The sequence below is a fragment of the Megalopta genalis genome, chromosome 1 (assembly GCF_051020955.1).
Source record: "Megalopta genalis isolate 19385.01 chromosome 1, iyMegGena1_principal, whole genome shotgun sequence".
Classification (NCBI taxonomy): Eukaryota; Metazoa; Arthropoda; class Insecta; order Hymenoptera; family Halictidae; genus Megalopta; species Megalopta genalis.
The window spans coordinates 9,370,859-9,387,044 of NC_135013.1; the positions used below are offsets into that span (position 1 = coordinate 9,370,859).

The following is a 16,186-nucleotide window of genomic DNA, read 5'->3' on the forward strand; positions in this document are numbered from 1 at the left end:
TTTGAGCCAATTGTAATTGTATGTATGTAATTCTATTCTTTTACTAGAATGTACTAATTCAAAGGATAATCGGAATTCAATTGTATTTCGATATCTTGTATTATATGGAAATTGAATGACTAAAGGATACTTTGAGGGTTTAGAAATGTTCCGGAGAGTCTTCTGTATCTATACCATACAAGAACTGTTTATTTAATATCGTAAATATACAGCATTTACTGCCGAAATTATAAAAATAACGTCACAACGCGTACAGTAAATTCTCTCTAATTGATCCTTAGCTTGTAAATAAAAATGAATTTGAAAAAAGGAGATACGATTATTCAAGCCATGCAGTTCGTTTTTATAGTTGTTGACAATGGGCGTCTATAGCCGCGAGGCTTGAATAATCGAATCTCCTCTTCCCAAATTGTCTTCCGACTTCCGGAATTGTCTTTCGAATAGTTAACATCGTGTTGTATCTTCTAGTAACTGTTTCGATGTGTGATACGTGTGAGTGTGGTCAGATCAGTATAAATTGATTTTTTCTGTTTTCTTAATTTTGGATATATTGAATCATCAAACGTGAAGTTTTTCTGTACTTTACCATCATGAAGAATAAGACCAATTCGTCATAAAGAATGAAATACATTTCAGGTAAGTACATAAGCTAATTGTAGAGATAGTAGGTTTCGAAAACTATTTTATTTATTATTAAACAGTGATGCACACAAAATACAATACAAAAAGACAGTAATGCAGTATACAATAATTTTCGTAATCTTACGCTGAAGTTGTATACCGCGTGAGGTTAACGCACAGGAGTCCGCGAACATCGATTGGTTGTGATTTCGGAGGTCATTTCGAAATCTCAACGTGTTTGCGAATCCCCTGGTCGTTACTCTTCCGCTCCTACATAAGTAAATAACAATGCCCTTGTTGTGAAGTATTTATCAAGCAGTTTTTCTGACATAGTTCTTTTTTTTCTTTTAGTTAGTTCACCTTGTTACACATCAGAACGAGGAAGATGATGGAGAAGAGGTCGAAACATATTTTCACCAAACTGTACAGAAATGGAATGTTCTCAGTCTCACAGAGGATTATTACAGCTTTAAGAAAAAAGTTCCTGACCAATTCTAATTCAAAAGATAATTGAAATTCAATTGTATTTCGATATCTCGTATTATAGGGAAATTGAATGACTAAAGGATACTTTGAGGGTTTAGAAATATTCCAGAGACTCTTCTGTATCTACACCATACAAGAACTGTTTATTTAATATTGTAAATATAGAGAGCAAATGATTCTTTGTGTTTTTCGCATAAGATGCGTCAAATTTTGATAAAATCCGACATGAATCATTTATTGCCAAAAATATAAAAATTATGTCACAACGCGTACAGTAACAGTACATACATTTATAGTACGCAAAGTCACAGGTAAAGATTATTTCTTGAGAACTATACTCAATGTTCTGGAAAAGAAACCTGATGGTGTGTCAGGATGTGGAAAATTATTCTTTGCTGTAATAGCTGGCACACCAGGACAATTTCACTCGTGTGCACAACAAATGCTTCCATTATATTTGAACGCATTAATCACTGATGATATTGAATCAAGATTTGCTGTTCGAAATACTAAAAGAGACAATTAATTGTTGCATCCAAAACATACATCCAAAGAATTGTGAAATATTCTGGCCTGTGTTACTAAATATCATAAACACTTGTGTGCAAAGAAGTAAAAGTGTCCAAACTACAGATAGAAAAGGAAAAAGTTTGATACCCCTAATGCAACTGCTGTGTACAGTTATAAACTGTGTGAATTATAAACATGAAAGGTTCGTGTAGAGCCAGTACCGTTGATAAAAAAATTAATACAGATTCTATTAGCAGCCAATATTAAATTAATGTAAGAAACTTATGATTTAAACTAATGATTTATTGGGATGTTTGTACATAAATTTTTCGATACTATGGAAATCCGTGAGTAAAATTATTGCTACATATGCAAGTAAGGACAATTTTGGCATATATTCTTAACAGAACTGAAATCGAGTTGCAAGGAGACGCCAGACTATAAAACATTGCACGAGTGTGATATTATTTCTGAAATAGAAATTGAAAAACAAAAAGTCAAAGACAATTATGATTATCAAAATCATCAAATTCTATTGTGGAAATGTATGGGAAATTTCTCGCATTACTGTGAAATGGAGAACAGAGACATTACTTAAAATTATGGCTATAAAGAATATAAAGTTATTGTATAAAGCTGTTGAATGTTTGATAGATCATTCAGCATTTAAGACTATGATATTGCTACATGTACTACGACATAGTATTACTAATGAATTTACTAATGACACGCATGTTATAAAAATATTGAATTTTCTAGCTAAATATCCTGACAACAATATCTCCTAATACAATAATAATATATTTCTTTCGCAATAGTTTCCTTAATATATGTACACTAGATACTTCATATGAGCCGTTTATTTTGAAAGTGGCATAAGTCACTTTGTTTTTAAGTCGATATATTTAAGGGTTTGCATTTTAACACGTTTAAAATTATGGATGCTAACTTTCGAGAAGATTTACTTGTATTTGTTATCTCAGGATACTGATATTTTTCTCAGTATAAATAATTTCGTATAAACATTAAAAAATCACCACTTTTCATTACAGTAAAGTGACTTATGCCACTTTCAAAGTAAATGGCTCATATGATGTCCAAATCGACTTCTTCTTTTCGGACGTTTTTTCACTACTTTTTTCTCTCTCATGGTAGTCGCTATCCTCTTTCTAGCTTTCTTCTTTTTTCTGTTGCCTAACTATTTTACGTTTCGCAGCTAGTTCTGAGTCTGTAAGAAACTGCAAAAGCAAGTATTTCAATATGCTCATCCTGATTCATAATATTATCATAAGTATAAAAATGTACCTGCTGCGTGCGCATCTTTCCTCTTTCAGTTTTCTTGATTTCCAGTTTTTGTTGTACACGACTGAAAAACCTAATGTTTCTTCCACAAAGAAATCATTGTAGCAGCTCCTTTTGCCAATCATTGTAAACTGATATTGTGCTCTTCTGTAGATAACATTTCACGTGCGATCGGTGACATGGTATTGAAAAGTATTTCATTCAACTGTTCTATGGGTATGGTTGCCACAACATCAGCTACGTATTTTAAGAAAGCAGTTCTCTGAAGGATATAATAACAGTACACAAAGGCATAATATAAAATTTCGTAACATATCACTGATTTAGATTTAGGAAATCGCGTTATTTCTATGTTCACGGCCTTTCTTATTCTTCTAAGCAACCAAGGGAGAGATAACCGGTTCTCGTCTTTTTCTTTTATCTCATCATTTTTATCAGCGATTGCATTGTCGCACGTATTGATTATTTGACGTTCCTATTGTATTAGGAGATATTGTTGTCAGGATATTTAGCTAGAAAATTCAATATTTTTATAACATGCGTGTCATTAGTAAATTCATTAGTAATACTATGTCGTAGTACATGTAGCAATATCATAGTCTTAAATGCTGAATGATCTATCAAACATTCAACAGCTTTATACAATAACTTTATATTCTTTATAGCCATCATTTTAAGTAATGTCTCTGTTCTCCATTTCACAGTAATGCGAGAAATTTCCCATACATTTCCACAATAGAATTTGATGATTTTGATAATCATAATTGTCTTTGACTTTTTGTTTTTCAATTTCTATTTCAGAAATAATATCACACTCGTGCAATGTTTTATAGTCTGGCGTCTCCTTGCAACTCGATTTCAGTTCTGTTAAGAATATATGCCAAAATTGTCCTTACTTGCATATGTAGCAATAATTTTACTCACGGATTTCCATAGTATCGAAAAATTTATGTACAAACATCCCAATAAATCATTAGTTTAAATCATAAGTTTCTTACATTAATTTAATATTGGCTGCTAATAGAATCTGTATTAATTTTTTTATCAACGGTACTGGCTCTACACGAACCTTTCATGTTTATAATTCACACAGTTTATAACTGTACACAGCAGTTGCATTAGGGGTATCAAACTTTTTCCTTTTCTATCTGTAGTTTGGACACTTTTACTTCTTTGCACACAAGTGTTTATGATATTTAGTAACACAGGCCAGAATATTTCACAATTCTTTGGATGTATGTTTTGGATGCAACAATTAATTGTCTCTTTTAGTATTTCGAACAGCAAATCTTGATTCAATATCATCAGTGATTAATGCGTTCAAATATAATGGAAGCATTTGTTGTGCACACGAGTGAAATTGTCCTGGTGTGCCAGCTATTACAGCAAAGAATAATTTTCCACATCCTGACACACCATCAGGTTTCTTTTCCAGAACATTGAGTATAGTTCTCAAGAAATAATCTTTACCTGTGACTTTGCGTACTATAAATGTATGTACTGTTACTGTACGCGTTGTGACATAATTTTTATATTTTTGGCAATAAATGATTCATGTCGGATTTTATCAAAATTTGACGCATCTTATGCGAAAAACACAAAGAATCATTTGCTCTCTATATTTACAATATTAAATAAACAGTTCTTGTATGGTGTAGATACAGAAGAGTCTCTGGAATATTTCTAAACCCTCAAAGTATCCTTTAGTCATTCAATTTCCCTATAATACGAGATATCGAAATACAATTGAATTTCAATTATCTTTTGAATTAGAATTGGTCAGGAACTTTTTTCTTAAAGCTGTAATAATCCTCTGTGAGACTGAGAACATTCCATTTCTGTACAGTTTGGTGAAAATATGTTTCGACCTCTTCTCCATCATCTTCCTCGTTCTGATGTGTAACAAGGTGAACTAACTAAAAGAAAAAAAAGAACTATGTCAGAAAAACTGCTTGATAAATACTTCACAACAAGGACATTGTTATTTACTTATGTAGGAGCGGAAGAGTAACGACCAGGGGATTCGCAAACACGTTGAGATTTCGAAATGACCTCCGAAATCACAACCAATCGGTGTTCGCGGACTCCTGTGCGTTAACCTCACGCGGTATACAACTTCAGCGTAAGATTACGAAAATTATTGTATACTGCATTACTGTCTTTTTGTATTGTATTTTGTGTGCATCACTGTTTAATAATAAATAAAATAGTTTTCGAAACCTACTATCTCTACAATTAGCTTATGTACTTACCTGAAATGTATTTCATTCTTTATGACGAATTGGTCTTATTCTTCATGATGGTAAAGTACAGAAAAACTTCACGTTTGATGATTCAATATATCCAAAATTAAGAAAACAGAAAAAATCAATTTATACTGATCTGCCCACACTCGCGCGTATCATACATCGAAATAGGTACTAGAAGATACAACGCGATGTTAACTATTCGGAAGTCGGAGATTGAAAAACCAAATACACGACAGCACAAACCTTCCAAGCTAGAACAAGCACTGCCGTCTCTAGCGGTAGAGCGGTCAAGCTTGGCGGTGGCAATATGGCGGCGTTTGAAAAACGCCGCGCGAAGTTTGAACGTTGTAATGTGACTTAGACTAGTTTTTACAATCTATTATTTGTTTTAACAATGAGTAAAATATTTGGAGGTTTCCTTCAGACCGCCATATTGCCTCTGTTTCATCCTCTGCTATTCCTTCTCTTCCTGCCGAGCCTCGCTTGCCACCTTCCCCTGGTCTAGAAACCTAGCGCGTGGCAGAACGGGCTCATGAAGCAGGAATCAGTTTCATGAAACTCAGTTTATGAAACGGTTTTGACGACATGGCAACATAACGGCGAGGAATGAAATGTGGCAATCATGTTTAGTCGCTATCCTTCTCTTTCAGCTTTCTATTTCTCTTCCGCTACATTTTTACCGACACATCGTGTTCGATACCTGTGGTCACAGAAACATATGCGTGTGCCACCAGGCGGTGGAAAATATTTCTAATTTGGTTTGTCTAATGTCCGTTCGCACAACTGCAGCGCGACGATCAACTCCGTTAAGGTCAAATACGCGCTTCCCGAGTTAACCGTTCCTCTCAATCTCCGAGTTCCGAACAGTTAACATCGCGTTGACTCTTCTATACCTCCTATACCATAGATTACAACTCTAGATTACAACGTGTGCTGTTAACCTTACTTCCATAAAGTATTCTTACATTTATTTATCCGCTTTTAACAATTTAACTATGACGAAAAAAGTCTTAGAACGTAAAAGGAAAGTAGAGTTAAATAAGGAAAATGTACCAGAAATAGAAACGTTGCCAGCGAAAAGAATGTCAGATGAACCGCTTTCGAAAAAGGTATGAAAATATTTTTATTTGTTATGAAACAAAATATGTATATTTGTAGGATATTTAATTGAACACAAGTTTAGCCTTAAAAAAGCGTGATTTGATAAATATAAGAAAATTTGATTATTTAGGTAAAATGGATTAACAAGCAACGGGTATTGGTTTTCGCTACTAGAGGAATTAGTTATAGACATCGTCATCTTATGGATGATTTGAAAACTCTTATGCCTCAACATCGCTCTGAATCAAAAATTGAACGCGCTAAAAATTTACAAGTTGTAAATGAAATATGTGAAATGAAAAATTGTAATAAAACGATATTGTTCGAAGGCAGAAGAAAAAGAGATCTCTACATGTGGTTTTCTAATATTTCTGATGGATCCAGTGCTAAATTTCTTGTAGAAAATGGTATGTATTATAATATATTAATGAACTATTATAGTATAATTAATTATGAACCAAAAGAATCTATTAAGAGTCTTTTCACAAAATAATATAAACTACATTTATAAGATTCTTAAGGACATAGTTAAATAAATATTATTTTCAAATTTTCTTTGGGAAAGAAGTAGTAGCTTCTTAGTCGATAAAAACATTAACATAAGAATTTCATAATTTAGAGTATTATAAGCTTCATAACAAATAATATTTTTTTATTATAGTATATACAATGGGGGAATTAAAAATGACTGGAAATTGTTTAAAAGGTTCTCGTCCTTTATTATCATTTGATGAAAATTTTACCAACAAAGCACATTATAGTCTCTTGAAAGAATTACTCGTTCAAATATTTGGTGTGCCCAATCATCATCCGAAAAGTCAACCATTTTTTGATCATGTGTATACATTTAGTATATTAGACAACAGGATATGGTTTAGAAATTTTCAAATTTTAACTGAAGATGGTGGTTTAGCTGAAATTGGTCCAAGATTTGTTTTAAATCCAATCAAAATATATAGTGGAAGCTTTGGAGGAGAAGCACTATGGGAAAATCCCACTTATATTTCACCAGCAAAGGTATCGTGTAACAATTATTTTATTATATAAGCATATTCACGATAGCGTATTTATTACAACTTCCATTTTACAGTTCCGTCAATCTATAATTAAAAAAGCTGCTGATAAATATGTAAATAAGGTGGAACAGAAGTTAGTTCAAGAAATCAGTAAGCCGAAAAAATCATATTCTTTAAATCCAACCGATGAGATATTTAAAGGTGACCTGTTAGAAACAGCAAAAGAATTAGAAGAAACGGAAGCAGAAATAATAGCAACTAATAAACCTAACAAAACCAATAAAACTAAAAGACCAAGATTAAAAAATAATGTTACAAAACAACTTATAAAGAAAGTAACTGAAACCAATTTGAAAAAGAAAGCAGGTTTGAAAAGGAAAACACGTTTGAAGACAAAAACACGTTTGAAGAAGAAAACAAAAAATTAATGAAATAATTGTATTTACAATATTTTGTATTATACTGTGATAATTATAAAGTTTTTATTAAGTATATCATATACAGTAATTTTTATTTTCTACTACTAATACAATATGTAGATTGCATTAAGACAAAGCATATTAAAATTGCATATAATATTTATACATTATAAACAACAGTTGAGGTCATACAAATTTAAAATAAAATTTGTTTTTCTTTGTACAACCTTCATATTATGATGTAATATACTTTTTATAAAAGATATAAAAAAATATAATAATGTTCCATTCTTCTTATAAAATTACACAAAACGATATAATTGGTTTATGTACATCATTCTGCATTCAATAATAAATCAAATTAAAAACATTCAAATTGAACAAACTAATAATACTAACTAACTACAATAATAAAGATATGACTTACAATGTAATTCACATTGGATAATCAAATAAATTCATTATTGTAATCACGTATGTATAATACTATACTATATATATTAGCTATATATAAATCCAAATATCAATCATTTCAAGCATTATTAATTATCTTTATACGTACATGTACTTGATTTTAAAGGCACACTTGACAAAATAGTATATTTTATACATTACAATGTAGGAATCTATGTATTATGAAGTATAATATTATTACACAATGATGGAGTTTTTAAAATTTACAAGCACTGATACTATGTTTGATGATTTTAAAATTAAAATTTGATAAGTATTTTGTGATCCTTAAAATATATAGTATATTGTAAGATGTAAAAAAAAAACAAATAACACGTAACTACTTTACAGATGTAACACAAAACTGCATCGTATATAAACTACAAATAAAATGCTGTTATTAGTGTATTATTATATTATGAGTATAAATACTGATACAAATTCTAAAAGGAAAAATATCTTCTCTCTTGTTCCATTGATTAAAGTATTTCTTTTTAGTATTGTATTACAAAAAATATATATAAAATATACATTTAAGAACAAGAAAAATATATATGATAAAAATTTGTTCTTTGTACATAGATTGCATGTTGTGACGGCAATAAGTAGTGTTTTCATAAACTCTATTAACTACTTAAGCAATAGTTAAATGTACAAAGCAATATCATAACTATTCTTACTGTGATGTAGACACTAGGAATGTCGTGTAATATTAATTAAATGTAAAAAATAAAATAGATAAAACACATTCTGTTGAATTCGTACATTTTGATAGAAAATCCTTCTAAAAAAATATTAAATCATCCAGTCGCATTATAATCCATAATAGTAGTAGTATAATAATAATATTATCTTTGTAAATATTTAAAAAATAAATCCTAATTGATCATGAATGTATATGTGATAATATTTGTTATTACATCAACGGCGATAAAATGTAAAACTTTTGCTTTGCTGCACTTAAAATATTATCGAAAACTAAAACATTTTGTAATGATAACTGGCAGTTAGTTTTACATACAATTGATAAGTACGCATAGTACAATTATGAAAAAGCTGCTAACTAAGCATGCTATATATACAGTCAGATATGAAAGTCTTTGTACACCTTTTGAAATGCAATAACTTTTTTAAAACTATATTAAATGATTTGAATTTTTTTAGATGATAGGGGAACTAGTCTACTAGACAATGACTAAAATACTTTTTTTGACAATTTTGTATTAGAAAAAAATAAAATTCGATTTTTAACTTTTTTATCTGAGCCTATAATGAAAATTTAAATAATGCCTTTTATAGATCTCGATAACTTATATGCATGCTAAAATTTTTACCGAAGCCAGTTGACGTTGTTATGAATTACAACAAATTAAAGAACGTAACAATAGCAGTTTTGTCACGTCTTTTTATACTTTTGATCAAAAAATGTAAAAAATCTGTGATTCTTAAAAATCTTTCAACGCCTGTAGCTTGACCCTGGGTTAACCAATTTCGATCAAATTTTCAGCACGCATATAGGTTAACCGAGATCTACGAAAAACATTTTTTAAATTTTCGTTATAGGCTCAGATAAAAAAGTTAAAAGACGAGTTTTTTTATTCTTTTTGCCTTTCCAAATAATAACAAAATTTAAAAAAGTATTATAGTCATTGTTTACATCATCTATCTAAAAAAATTCAAGTTATTTAGTGAAGGTTTGAAAAAGTTATTCCGTTTCAAAAGGTGTATGAAGACTTTCATGACTGATTGTATATTCACTATGTCTTTATGTATAATTTAAAATTGCATAAAAATAATTGTAATCATAAAATTTATAAAATATATTCAAAAAAGTGTAAAGTGGTCAGAAGAAGACTGAGTATTTTATAATTGTACTTATGTATTCATTGGTGTTAATTCTTGTGATTGTTGTCCGTTTGTATTATTATTAGAACCAATTTGTGCTAGCGCTGATTGACGCCATTTTCCATTCTCAACATTCAAATCTTTGTCTTCACAAATGCAGAGGAACAGCGTATCTATCACAGTCTACAAGGAGATAAGAAAGTATATATTAAGAAATATAATAAATTTGTATGAAGAATACATGCATCATACCTCATAAAGGGAAATAATGCTGTGAGCTATAAAAAATGAAAAAACACAAATAACAAAAATTGGTGCCGCATAAAAATGTAGTCTGGGATCTTGCTTCATAAATAATAATCCAATACTTCCAGTTGCAGCTGTGACAAAACATTTGCCCAGAAATAGGATAAAATCACCTACTCCGTTAATTACTATTATCTGCGTTGCATTATTCACAAGCGTTGCAAATGCCTAAAAAGACAAGAAAGTGAAATGTATAACATTTTTTATTAATATCATATTCAGTGATCTACATAAATAAATTATGTGGTCGAAATTATAACATACAATTCTAGCAGCATTACAAAAGTGTGTCCCCTCTATAGCAACAACAGTATATGCATTATGGTTCATGTACCGAATAAACTTTTCTAGGCAATAAAAGCAACAAATGCAACATTTTAAACCACACTGAGCACATGGAGAGGTCTCTTTTGTTTTTTTAAATCTATAAGAAAATTAAAATTATAAATTGTATTGCAGAAACATAATTTTTTAAAATGGATATTATAATAAACATACTTTGTATGTAGATATGTCAAAATTAAACGAGGTAATTTGAAAAGTGTTATTAGGAATGAGCCACAAGCTACGGAGCCTAAATGGTAATAAACTAAATTTCCCATAGCAGAACATACTGGAGATACACTAGCATCTTTCCCTCTAAAATGACAAATAGATATCATACATACATATGAAATTATATTTTGCAATGTACATGAATCAAATATTATTGTAATGTTACTACCTAAAATACCAATGAGCAACAGCTCCTGCTATTACCATATCTTGACAAGAAATAATGAATTCAGAGGTCCATATCAATCCTATGATATACACCCACCACATGTACTTCACCCAAGTTGGATCAACATACTCAACCAGAGTAAAAGCTGAAATATTTTTGAAATAATACTGATTGTTAAATTTTTTAAAATTGAATACATTACTTTTAAAAGAATCCAATGAAAAGTCAATTTTCTTTTCTTCGACAATAGCGCTTTTCTCTCCAACCGAGCTCAAATTTAATGGGTCAAATATGTGGTTTTTATACATTTGAACAGATTTTGTTCCAGGATAATCTGTAATTAGTATATATATATATATATATATATAATAATTAATTATTTATTAATTATTTATTAATATATATATATTAATTATTTTATTTAAGAAATTAATTGAACGATTAAAATACTTACTTGCAGTTGCGAGACAAAGGGTTACAGTCACCCAAAATGCAAAAAATAATATTAGGGCACCAAACGTAAGTAAAGGTTGAAAAAATAAACCTGGAAGTTCTGCCAAGCATTTTGCGCTTTCTTTAAATAATGCTGTCATGAATCCAATACGTTTGCGCAATATACTCAGCAGGAGTAACAAAATGACCTAAAATAAATAAATATGCATTACATTCAAGTAAATAATAACAGTACCAATATTACGCTACACTTTTTTGAACTCATTAATAGACATACAGTTATTATTGTTGCAATAATGGAGAAAACTAAGAATGCTCTTTCATTTCTGGCTGATTCCTCTAGTAATTGATTCTGATCAGTTTTATCTAATGTTCTTTTAATTTCTATGTATGTCCACCACAACAACGCTGTGCCAGCTGTAAAAATTCAATCAGCAGATTACAAACAAAGCAATATTTAATTATACTCTACAATTCAACATACAGTAAAATGCTTGTAATAATGTCATAACTTCGGATTATTAACGTAATAACTAGTTTTTTAATTAACTCCGTTAATTCGAATTGCATAAAGGGGAAAGTGCTTTTATTTTGTACTTCACTAACTTGTTAAAGGGATATCAATGTTGAAAACATTATCATTTCAAAAGAAACAGTTCCTTGAAAAATTGTGGGTCTGTCAATATAAATTCTTCTTTCAATTTTTCCTAAATAAGTAGTAAAATTTCATATAGTAGAAATTTTTAAATAATATGTTAGCTATATGTAGTAATATACAGTTACATATTATATTCAAATAACTTACCTATAGTTGCAATACTGACAAGAACCATTACAATCCATGTTACAATAGATGCCAGTAAGTGAAATATGGCGATCATAAAAAGTGATAAAACTGAAACATTTTTTTCTTCATTACATAAAGTAAAAGATTGAATTTGTATTAATAAGGTGGTGAGAAACATACCAAAAGCCAAGAATGATAAAGCTAAAATCTCTCTCCAGGTTTTATACAAATCTCCCAATACCTGTTCTATAACATCCCATGAATTCATTAAACCATACAAATTTGCGATTATAGTTGCCCCTACGTCTTTAATTGCTTTTGGAATACAACGATTGAGAACAGGTAAACTGTTGTGTACTGGAAATCCAGGGCAAGATCCTGTTTTATTTTCTTGGTTTGCATTTCTACAGGCACTAAAATCATTTCCTGGTTTATCATGGCAAAGTTGTGATCCCGTTTCTTCATAAAATTTACATATATCATTCATTGTCATCATTTTCCTATCTGGACACTTTTTTACACAAATTTTTAAAGACTGTGATACATTGGATATGTCCAAAAAGAAGAGGTATCTAAAATAATAATATTAGTGAATAAAATTGAATAAATTTACATATAATTTATGTTAGTATATAAAATATGAGAATTAAATGCTAATACAAACGGTTTGTCACTAGTATCTTGGCCAGAGAGCTCCATACTACCAAACTTTGGATTATTTTTCATACCACAAGTATTTCCAAAACTGTCATACCCATTTATAAGCCTCAAAGGATTACCATATACAAGAGCAAAAGCTGCGATTAATATCTGTGTAAATAAAAAGACACATTGGTGAAAATATTTAGATTTTATTTAATGGATTCATTGATATAATTAAAATAACAACAAAAACATTCTCTTTGAGTCTCGATGCTAGGTACAATTTCAAAGCAAAACGGAATACTATATTTTTAATTATATATTTTTGAAAATTGATTTTTCTAAATATATTAAATTAATATATGTACTATAATTTACATACCATAAAAAACCAAAATACTATGAAAAAACAAAGCCAGAAAATATCCGTGCATTCTCGTACACGTGTTGGATCAGGTCGTTGTTCTTCATCGTCGTCGCCTGAACAACAAGACATATTTTTAAAACTCTAATTAGAAAGAGAACAAGGCATTTGAATAAAAAACTAATAAAATCTCTTCGATTTTAGAGTTACTCCCTCCGTCGAATCACTGTGAAGTTATCTACGATTTTAGTGCGTATGCATCTATATTTCACACATAAGAAATGTACGTTGTATGTATATATACATACGCCAGCATAATAGCATGAAGCAGGTAGAGAAATCTGATTGGTTGATGCTTCACAGCTAAACAGTGCTGCCCTCGCGGTTCTAGACAAAGAGAGGAAGTGGCGAATGAGCAAGAGAGTACGATATCAGCACAACACAAGCAAAACAAGTCACACCAATGACCAATGTAGCTTGTCTCACTTTACCGTGCTTGCATTCTCACTCTTTTCGCGCATCCATATGCCTGGTGCCTCATTTGAAACATGTGGCGCGATTTCGACTTAGACTTTACGCCCCATAGGATTCTCGACCGCACAGTCCAGCATATTTGCGAACGTTTTTTGAAACGGCAATCATTTCTACAATTATTAAAATTTTCGGAAACCCGTAAGCTACATTTTAAGCGATGATTTCTACTTTATGAATCCACAAAATTTTGTTAATACAGTCATCTCAGTACTTGTTAACTATTTTACCGTAAGAGAAGGAGTTCTGTAAGCAACGAGTAATTTCGTAATTATCGAAGTTAGAAACAAAACCAGCAATATAAAAAAATGCTGTTTGTGGGTCTGGTTAACATAGAAAATGGTATTTTAGTATCGCATCGACATTATCACTTGTGGAGTGAGTAAGGCTGAAATGAATTTGAGGCTCTGAAAAGGGTCGTTATTATGTTATTGTTGCTGCCTCTATGGTTACGCCTAGCCGAAATGCCACCACCATCCTCATCCTGCGCAGATCGTTAATGCGTACTTCTTGGACCGTGGCTCGGGAATATTCCACCTTTGCAATGACGGAGAAACTCGGCAGAGAAGCCCCCCTCCCATCCCATTATACACACTTCGTGGCCCGAGATATAGTGAACCGCCCGGCCTAACATGCGAGATATACATATGTATAACCTTGCATAAACTAAAATATAACCTTGATATAACCCTGAAAATTGAAATTGAAATTGGAATTGAAACTGAAACTCAAATTGAAGTTGGAGTTGAAAATAATGACATAATTTTGACATAACTCTGACATAATCCTGACAAATTAAATGTGTAATCTTTCTAACAGGATAGAAAAACTACAAACTATTTAAAATGTAGCTTACGGGTTTACTGTGTGGTCGAGAATCCTACTGGGTGAAAAGTACAAGTGTGTACATGGTGAAAAGCCATGTTTCAGATGGAGCGCCCGGTGTATGGATGCGCAAATAGAGTGAGACAGCAAGCACGGTAAAGTGAGACGGCCTAGATTTCTCGTCCGTGTAGGCATACGCATAGAATCCGCTGGTTCCGTTCTGTCTCTCTTGACCATCTCCCGTTCTCCTTCTAAAGCAACTGCCCGGCCCTTGATGGATAATTAATGGGGATAATAATGCTTACTATGGGGAAGCAGAATTACTTATTTTGGTGAAGTATGACTGTACATATCTTTTTTCTATTTCTATTTATCATATCTATATTCATGTTTGAAAATAGAGAAAATCTTTATACGAAATTTGTTATGAATAGTATCGGTAACAAAAGTTGTTAATATTCATTACGAAAATAATTAAATTCAAGATATACATGGTGGGGTATATAATTTAATATACATATACGCTTCTGCGATTGTACGATTTAGAGTCGTTTCCAAAGTAACAATAATATGTACATAAAGTTACGGGCAAGGGCAAAGCCACAGGCTAAGGGTGAAACTACGGGCAAGCGTTATGTCAAGGTTAGAGCAAAGTGTTAACGTTTTTTTTTTTCTCGGCCACGACCTCGCACTCTCCAGCCTAGTTGGGGCCATGCAATCTCTTTCTGCGAGGAGGTTATGTCGCGGAAGAAGGCTGCCGAGCGGGATCGGGAGCTAACCGATCCTGCCCGACGTGCCCGGGGACGGCGTGCGCGTCCACGCCGAGAAACCCCGGGCAGCTGAGAATAGGCGGGCGGCGGGTGTACCAGAACACGCTGGTTTCATTGCCCGCCGCCCGCCAACAGAGGAGGACCTCCCCTGTTGGGTGTGGGGGATGACGAGTCGCCTGAAGGAGGCGAGGGTTAATTGTGATCCTCCTCCAATATACCTGTCGTCCCCCCGGCGGCCGCTGTGATCAGGGCGGGGGCCCTGGTCACCTATCGCGCGGTCGCCGTGTCGGGGCGGTGCGGGGTGCGACCCCTCGCGCCGCCGAATGTAATTGGATTTTAAGGGGGAGGATTTATCTCCCCCGGGACGCGGCCGGCCATCGTTACCACCTTGATGGCTGGCCAGGCGAGGGGGAGTCGCGGTAGTGTTCTTCAAGAGTCCCCGTGACTCCCCCGTTGAATCGCCAGCGATCGGTCCTACGTCCTCAGGTCGCCGTGAAGGTTTTAGTGGGTCAATCCCCACACTACCCTCGTCCCGCTCCCCCGGGCGGGTCGGGGGTGTCTCCACGTTAAATAAAAAAAAAAAAAAGTGTTAACGTTTTCATGCTACATATGTATTTCATTCAATCCTGACATTATCTACAGTCGATTCTGTCACTGTCTTTCAGTCAGTAACGTGTAGTTAATTGGTGGGGAGTCCCACGAGGAACTAAGAAAGGGACACTGTTGCCCTCGGGAGCTGCCGGCAAATCGCTGCCCGCAGGGGCAAGTAGTTGAACAGCTCT

At 32.6% G+C, this 16,186-nt stretch overlaps 2 protein-coding genes and 2 long non-coding RNA genes across 4 annotated transcripts; 2 read left to right on the top strand and 2 right to left on the bottom strand.

The window, feature by feature from the left end:
* The first annotated feature begins 426 nt into the window (after window positions 1-426).
* Window positions 427-1,335, top strand: LOC143259203 (uncharacterized). The gene is made up of 2 exons (XR_013033050.1): window positions 427-636; window positions 973-1,335. It is a non-coding gene; the product is annotated as an uncharacterized LOC143259203 (long non-coding RNA).
* Window positions 1,336-1,899: 564 nt separating this feature from the next.
* Window positions 1,900-5,426, bottom strand: LOC117228828 (uncharacterized). The gene is made up of 3 exons (XR_004492385.2): window positions 5,172-5,426; window positions 2,923-4,835; window positions 1,900-2,855 (listed from the first exon to the last, which is right to left on the bottom strand). It is a non-coding gene; the product is annotated as an uncharacterized LOC117228828 (long non-coding RNA).
* Window positions 5,427-5,996: 570 nt separating this feature from the next.
* Window positions 5,997-7,777, top strand: LOC117228911 (ribosome biogenesis protein BRX1 homolog). Its single transcript, XM_033484997.2, has 4 exons — window positions 5,997-6,277; window positions 6,400-6,676; window positions 6,931-7,286; window positions 7,360-7,777. Exons 1-4 carry the CDS (start codon window positions 6,164-6,166, stop codon window positions 7,711-7,713), a joined length of 1,101 nt encoding a protein of 366 aa, XP_033340888.2. The 5' UTR covers window positions 5,997-6,163; the 3' UTR covers window positions 7,714-7,777.
* A 772-nt stretch (window positions 7,778-8,549) lies between these two features.
* On the bottom strand, window positions 8,550-13,538 carry LOC117228745 (choline transporter-like 1). Its single transcript, XM_076520593.1, has 12 exons — window positions 13,297-13,538; window positions 12,937-13,082; window positions 12,453-12,844; window positions 12,291-12,380; window positions 11,763-11,902; window positions 11,487-11,673; window positions 11,235-11,366; window positions 11,033-11,177; window positions 10,807-10,947; window positions 10,573-10,732; window positions 10,255-10,476; window positions 8,550-10,185 (listed from the first exon to the last, which is right to left on the bottom strand). Exons 1-12 carry the CDS (start codon window positions 13,408-13,410, stop codon window positions 10,033-10,035), a joined length of 2,022 nt encoding a protein of 673 aa, XP_076376708.1. The 5' UTR covers window positions 13,411-13,538; the 3' UTR covers window positions 8,550-10,032.
* Window positions 13,539-16,186: the final 2,648 nt, after the last annotated feature.

What these genes read in the sequence shown, in the direction of transcription:
- LOC117228911 (XM_033484997.2), top strand. Translation starts at nt 6,164, where the DNA reads ATGACGAAAAAAGTCTTAGAACGTAAAAGGAAAGTAGAGTTAAATAAG. An exon ending in TAAATTTCTTGTAGAAAATG is followed by an intron (nt 6,677 to 6,930) that starts GTATGTATTATA and finishes TTTTTATTATAG; the next exon opens with TATATACAATGGGGGAATTA. An exon ending in CTTATATTTCACCAGCAAAG is followed by an intron (nt 7,287 to 7,359) that starts GTATCGTGTAAC and finishes TCCATTTTACAG; the next exon opens with TTCCGTCAATCTATAATTAA.
- LOC117228745 (XM_076520593.1), bottom strand. Translation starts at nt 13,410, where the DNA reads ATGTCTTGTTGTTCAGGCGACGACGATGAAGAACAACGACCTGATCCA. An exon ending in TAGTATTTTGGTTTTTTATG is followed by an intron (nt 13,083 to 13,296) that starts GTATGTAAATTA and finishes TTATTTACACAG; the next exon opens with ATATTAATCGCAGCTTTTGC. An exon ending in CAAGATACTAGTGACAAACC is followed by an intron (nt 12,845 to 12,936) that starts GTTTGTATTAGC and finishes TTATTATTTTAG; the next exon opens with ATACCTCTTCTTTTTGGACA.